Below are 7,500 nucleotides of genomic sequence, written 5' to 3' on the forward strand. Positions count from 1 at the left end.
CGCTTGAGGACAAAATCAAAACACAGAAAATAATGTTCTCACGTTTTTTGCTAAGAAAACGACACTGCTTGACAAGCGATTTGAATTTTGTCTAGCGCTTTCGCTGATTGCAGACGCCAAACGATATTCCTGAGGCGGCGCTCTGACGATTGCATTTGTTTAAATAACGATTTTTTCGGACTCGGTCGGGACAATCGGGTTGCATTTCAGCTTAATAGCTTTAAATGTATTCCTCACTTTGATCTTCTTTATTCTAGTTTCTTGTGAATCTTGATAATACGATGAATTAAGTGTTTTCTTTGTTGTTTCTTTAGTTCAAAATAAATTTAGAATACTTCCTTGTGCTTTATAATGAAAACACACTCCAAACGGAAATGGAAAATGTTTCTGCAACAAGAGCCCAAACTCGGCGTTGTCCTAGACTGTTGGCGTAACTTGATTATTGGCGATTATGATGGTATGATGCTTAAGACTAAGTAAATCACTCTCAATGAAAAATATTCTCTAAAATACAATGGACAATACAGGATGTACCAGTCTTGTATCTTTCTATCTATACCAGGTACTAGATTAGGCTAAACACTATTTTAAAATTTAAAAAAATATCAGTTTTGGCCTTCTGCTGAACAGCTGTCTGAAACGAGTTACGCCAAATTCCACGATGACGTCGAAATGTAGCTGCTAACGAAATCTTTTAATGGTGGCTTCCATGCCAACCCAAAAATCGCTGTTTTTATATCCTTCTTGTTATGGTGTTAGTCACGGAGCAACAAAGTCCGGAATGAAGAAAAAAAGACATTGATTTCAGATCATGTTTTACTCGTAGCATGTACAATACGCACAAGTTAGCAGTACAACACCTAACATCATGCAGAGGCAAGGCAACTTCAAATCAAAACAATAATCTACAACCTGAACTCTCTCTCTCTCTCTCTCTCTCTCTCTCTCTCTCTCTCTCTCTCTCTCTCTCTCTCTCTCTCTCTCTCTCGCTCTCTCTCTCTCTCTCTCTCTCTCTCTTTCTCTCTCTCTCTCTCTCTCTCTCACACACACACACTCACACACACACACACACACACACACACACACACACACACACACACACACACACACACACACACACACACACTTAATTCAATAATATTACAGCATCTATCGGCAATGAAGAACATAAATGTGACATATGTAATAGGTATCGAATAGACGAATTACGGATACAACTCTGCCGGAATTGTATGGGTTATGCAAGAGTTGCTTTCCCTTGGGTTTTCCGGCCTTGCTTTTCCAAAGAAATACAGAGGGAAGCTACACGTGACATTGTTGGCTTGCTTCCTATGGACCAAGGGAGAGCATCTCTTCCACAACCCATGGACACTTGTCAGAGTTATTTCCTAACATCGATTTTTGAGTCGCATTTTCCACTTATTCGCACTCCACTCCCAGGCGCAAATGTTCGAGACATGTTCACGTAATGTGCAACAATAATAAACAAAATCAGAACATTAAATGTCAAGGTTATACAGAACACGAATTTGGTTGGTTGATTGGTTGGTTGGTTGGTCGGTTCGTTGGTTGGTTGGTTGGTTGCTTGCTTGGTTGGTTGCTTGGTTGGTTGGTTGGTTGGTTGGTTGGTTGGTTGGTCGGTCGGTTGGTTGGTTAGTTGGTTGGTTGGTTGGTTGGTTCGTCGCTTGATTGCTTGGTTGCTGGGTTGTGTACAGAGCTGTGTCTTTGGTAAGTATTTGTTGCGAATGGTATTTGTTCACTGTACAGAAAATAAGCTCACACTTCAAATCCTGACGTAGCACCTGGCCTATTCTTTGTTTCTGTCTCTCTGATGGCAGGTAGGCATACAGTATCACATGCAGGACAGATATAACACAGTGCAGCTATGAACATGTGAAACATAAACAAAGGAAGGTGTACTGTGAACACAAGGGATGTTTCAGGAAGATATATTAGCACGTATTTTTATTGTGTTTGTTTGTTTGTTTGTTTGTTTGTTTGTTTGCTTGTTTGCTTGTGTGGTTTTGTTGTTTTTTGTTGTTTGGAGGGGGTGGAAGGGGGGGGTTGAGCTAGGGTAGAGTTGGTGGTTTGCCGGGTGGGGGATAGATTGGGGACCTAGAGGCATTTTCATTGCAAAAAACAACAATTGACAACAAATGTTTAAATTTAAAAGGGTCTCGCAGTAATGTATGCACTTCGAACTTCGAGCAATCAGTTTGTAAACAATTTTTTTTTTTAATCCATTGTTTATCGTACAGCATTGACTGTCGCTGAAACAGTTGCTCTCTGCTTCCCATGACATTCCACTGTGGACATTTCGGTGTTTAAGGACCATCGCCTTATTTCAACGCTGGATTTGGATTTTCCCGAACGCGATGACGCCATGGACGATGACATCATACCACTGGATCGTCGAAAGCGCACTGGGCGAGGAAGACGCTTGCACAGTAAATGCCAAAGGGTTTTCAGCTCGGTGCGAAATCTGGAGCCTGATAGCGAGTATAGGAAGAAGTTGACGGAATTGTTGGTGTACATGAGAAGGTTCAGAACCGCCCAGGCTACCTGTAAAACAACATGAGGCTATGTTCAGAGTCTGATTCGAGAAATTATTACAGAATGGTAAGTCGGTTGAGAAGAAATAGAAAGAAAACAGAAACATTTCGAGCAGTATAATAAATAAAGATGTACCTCAACGTAACAGGATGAAAGAATGCAAAGTAAAACTTCGACTATCGGCAAGCGTTCCAAAAATTGATATTAAACACGAGAGATAACGTATACAAGAAGAAACGAAATATCCGAGCAGTTTGTTAGAAATTAATGAAGTTGCATCTCAGTACCTTACACACACACACACACACACACACACACACACACACACACACACACACACACACACACACACACACACACACACACACACACACGCAAATGCTCATGTGACTCAACTTCGTCATGCGTAATATGAATCATACTGTAATATACGCACATAAAACAAAACACACAAAAACATCAACTCTCCACGCTATGTTCTAGATTCAATATGATAACTGTCCGTTAATCTACCCGAACTCACATGAGTCACATACAGAAATGAGCACCTTCATCCCCAGCTTTGTCCCATTTTCTCAACGACAGCACCCAACCCTTCTTCAACAGACGCTGACATAGAAATAAACCGATTTACACGATGGCAATGACATAGATCGTTTGAAGGTAGGTGTTGAAGCAACAGTTGATTAAACCACCAAAGATAACAACGCTTCACCAATGCTGTGCGACATATATTAAGGAAGGTGGGGGTTAGGGTGATGGGGGTTAAGGGTCGGGAGGGGTGGGAGAACTTGGGGGCGTCAGATCCGGTTGCAACCAGGATCCAATCAATGGAGGCGTCAACGATACAGCTGATACAAGGTAGGATAGCTGATAAAAGTATGGAATGTCATATTAAGTGACGGCGGTGATAACTCAGTAAGCACACCGTAGGAGTCTATGTAGCAATTTTATGATTACTCAATGTTTTTGTATTCCCTTTTTTGTCTGATTGTTTGTTTGTTTCTTTGTTTGTGTTTTTCTTTCTTTCTTTTTTTCTTGCTTTTCTCTCTCTCTCTCTCTCTCTCTCTCTCTCTCTCTCTCTCTCTCCCTCTCTCTCTCTCTCTCTCTCTCGCTCTCTCTCTCTCTCTCTCTCTCTCTCGCTCTCTCTCTCTCTCTCTCTCTCTCTCTCTCTCTCTCTCTCTCTCTCTCTCTCTCTCTCTCTCTCTCTCTCTTTCAACCTATGTTTTTTTTATTTTTATAGATGTTTACTTTTTGGCTAAAAGACCAAATCTTACAGGAGGACATCAATTCATTCAGTAATTATGATTTTTTTTCAGCGTTAGCAAACCGCATTTATTTAATATATCTCCAAAACAATTTGCCGTCATTTCAGAAGACCTTTTTCTCTTTTTGTCAAAGTAGGGGGTGAGGTGACGCCAGAGACTGCTTTTAACTTCGGACAAATATAGTGTGGAAACGTTCATGGCCATTTTGGCAAGTTTGTAGAAGAAGATAAATCATAGCAACATCCTATGTAGTGCTATGCACAAAAGTTGGGCTGACATTCATTTTGGCATGTTTGTAGAAGAACATAAATCATAGCAACATCCTTTGTAGGGCTATGCTCACAAGTTGGACTGCATGACCTTCACTTTGGCATGTTTTTAGAAGAAGATAAATCATAGCAACATCATAAGTAGTGCTATGCACACAAGTTGGACTGACCTTCCCGTAGGGCGCGTGGTAGCCATGCTCCACGAAAATCCAATTGGTGATGAAGTAGATGCTGATGGGCAGCGTGGTCAAGCAGAACACGGAGCTGACCGTCACAAGCATCAAGGTCATAGACGACACGCGCTTGTCGTCACGTGGGCTGGCGGGGCTTGGGGTGGCCGGGACTCTCTGGTGACCCCCTGAGGCGTGTGGCGTGATATGAAGGTGGTGGTCTGGCTTCCGTCTGCTGCGTGTCCTTGCCTCTGTGTTGGTGTTAGTCGTGTAAGTGTGACTGGCCGCTAGGTCGGGATGGCCTGGTCGGATGGCGACAGGGCCGGTTAGCATGCTGACGCTAGTCGTTCCCAAGCAAGGATGATGTTCGCTTCCTTGCGAGTTATCCAGACCACCACGGGCAGGACTTTGAGATCCATCCGCGCTGCTAAGCTTCTCTCGACTTTGTCCGGTATCAGGAATGTCCACGGCCGTATGCTCTCGCCGGCTGGATGGACTGTTCTGGCTGATCCCACTCCGTTCACTTCTCTCAGTGCTGTGGTTAAGCCTCGCGCTTGTCGGACATCCAGTACCAGTGTGACTTCTGCTGTTCGTTGGAGGGCCGAAGCCTCTGTTCCTCCCGGACTCTTTGAAGCTGCTGACCACACGTCTGACGATGAAGATGTTACAGACAATGTGGATTGTCAGGGGTAGGAGAGCGAAGACACTGAGGTCCACCCAGGGCCACACGGAGGAGACGACGTGGTAGAATTCTTCGCTCAGCGGCACACACTTCACGGTCACAACGCTGTGCATTTAACAAGAAATAACAAGATATTACGGGTGCACTGAGACACAGACAGAGGGACACATAGACGGCCTGACGAACGGACGAACAGCGATAGACAAATTCAAACGCACAGTGGACATATAGATAGAGGTATGCGAGTACAGACAGATATATTTAATAGGCAGACAGGCAGGCGGGCAGGAAGGCAGGCCAAGCATGATGTATTGAGCACAGTGGTCGTGAAATAAGAAAATTGAATATGTAACTCAGATAACAAGAAGAAATTAGATTTCTTTTTTGTCGTAATCGCAATTACAATATTGTAATATACATAAACCATTAGCGATAATATACATACATAAACCTCACTCACTCTGTCTCTGTCTCTCTGTCTCTGTCTCTCTGTCTATGTCTCTCTCTCTCTCTCTCTCTCTCTCTCTCTCTCTCTCTCTCTCTCTCTCTCTCTCTCTCTCTCTCTCTCATTCTTCGTGCTTGTTCTGATCATTTCCTTTTTTAACTCTACTATATAGAGTCAAATCCAACCGACCCAATTGCAACCCATCATCCTGATACCCCAACTCCGCCGCCCTAACTCCCCCTTCTCAAGGAGAAACAAGTCGCGTAAGGCGAAAATACAACATTTAGTCAAGTAGCTGTCGAACTCACAGAATGAAACTGAACGCACTGCAATTTTTAAGCAAGACCGTATACTCGTAGCATCGTCAGTCCACCGCTTGCGGCAAAGGCAGTGAAATTGTCAAGAAGAGCGGGGTGGTAGTTGCGCTGAGAAGGATAGCACGCTTTTCTGTACCTCTCTTCGTTTTAACTTTTTGAGCGTGTTTTTAATCCAAACATATCATATCTATAAATATATGTTTTTGGAATCAGGAACCGACAAGGAATAAGATGAAAGTGTTTTTAAATTGATTTGGACAATTTAATTTTGATAATAATGTTTATATTTTTAATTTTCAGAGCTTGTTTTTAATCCAAATATAACATATTTATATGTTTTTGGAATCAGAAAATGATGGAGAATAAGATGAACGTAAATTTGGATCGTTTTATAAAAACAATTTTTTTTTACAATTTTCAGATTTTTAATGACCAAAGTCATTAATTAATTTTTAAGCCATCAAGCTGAAATGCAATACCGAAGTCCGGGCTTCGTCGAAGATTACTTGACCAAAATTTCAACCAATTTGGTTGAAAAATGAGAGCGTGACAGTGCCGCCTCAACTTTCACGAAAAGCCGGATATGACGTCATAATAATAATAATAATAATAATGGAAACTTATAGAGCGCTTACCTAGAAGCTCTAAGCGCTTTACAATGACATTGCTATACACATGTACAAAACCAAAATACAGCATTAATACACAAAAAGAACAGGAGTACAAAAGCAAATTCATCGTTTAAATCCATGCAGTCGCAAACAAACACACGCGTGCGCACGCACATACGCGTGCGCATACACACACACATGCTATGACCACACACATTCACAGATACACACAGACACACAGACACACGTTCACACACACACACACACACACACGCACACAAACACACACACACGCATACAGACAGGCGCACACACATACATACAACACATACACATGCACTCACACATGAATACTAATATACCTACACAATCTGCATACATGGCGTACACACAAAAAAGCCGCAGATATAATCACAAAACCAAGCTCGTGCTTATGCACATCCATTTATCTGACTAGATAAACCGATTTGTAGTTTGCACAAGGAAAAGAGAAAAAAGTAGCAGCACACGATTTCCAGATCACTGGCTGCTGCAGGGGTCACCAGACAGTTTGGGAGTTACTGGTTAGTCTAGAAAATGCTGTGTGAACAGGTGCGTTTTCAGATTTGATCTAAAAGAAGAATAGGATGGACTATGTCTGACAGAATAAGGAAGGGAGTTCCATGTTTTAACAGCAGCAAATGAAAATGCGCGTTGTCCATGTACTTTTCTTTTTTTTGTTGGAATTCGGAACATTCGAGTGTCAGCGGCAGAGCGCAGCGATCTGGAAGGGACGTACAGGTTTACGAGTTCAGACAGATATAAAGGTGCAGAACCAGTGATGATTTTAAAACAGAGACACGAGCTTTTGTACTTAATTCTTTGATTGACCGGAAGCCAGTGCAGATATTTCAAAAGGGGAGTACAAGGTTGCTTCTTGGAGGATTTACAAATTAATCTTGCAGCTGAATGTTGAACCCTTTGCAGTGGTTGGATGATAGTCTGGGGGCTACCGATTAGTACTGAATTACAAAAGTCTATTCTAGATAGCACACACGAAGAAATTAGTGTTTTGGTGGCCTCTTCAGTCAGACAAGAGCGGACTGAACTAATCCTTTTCAACTCAATGTATGCGGCCTGGCAGGTTTTGGTGACATGCTGTTTCATAGTCAGATCGCGGTCAATAATGACTCCAAGATCGCGGAC

The 7,500-nt window shown here is 42.3% G+C and overlaps 1 protein-coding gene across 1 annotated transcript in view; it reads right to left on the bottom strand.

The window, feature by feature from the left end:
- Window positions 1–7,500, bottom strand: part of LOC138973393 (uncharacterized) — a 10,725-nt gene that overhangs the window by 19 nt on the left and 3,206 nt on the right. Inside the window, exons 3-4 of the mRNA XM_070346142.1 lie at window positions 4,261–5,047; window positions 1–2,562 (exon numbers count right to left, since the gene is read on the bottom strand). The exon at window positions 1–2,562 is cut by the window's left edge and continues 19 nt beyond it. Of these exons, the coding sequence (XP_070202243.1) occupies window positions 2,248–2,562; window positions 4,261–5,047 (1,102 nt within the window). The 3' untranslated portion in view covers window positions 1–2,247. The remainder of the gene's footprint in view (window positions 2,563–4,260; window positions 5,048–7,500) is intronic.

This window comes from Littorina saxatilis, linkage group LG1 (assembly GCF_037325665.1).
Source record: "Littorina saxatilis isolate snail1 linkage group LG1, US_GU_Lsax_2.0, whole genome shotgun sequence".
Taxonomy (NCBI): Eukaryota; Metazoa; Mollusca; class Gastropoda; order Littorinimorpha; family Littorinidae; genus Littorina; species Littorina saxatilis.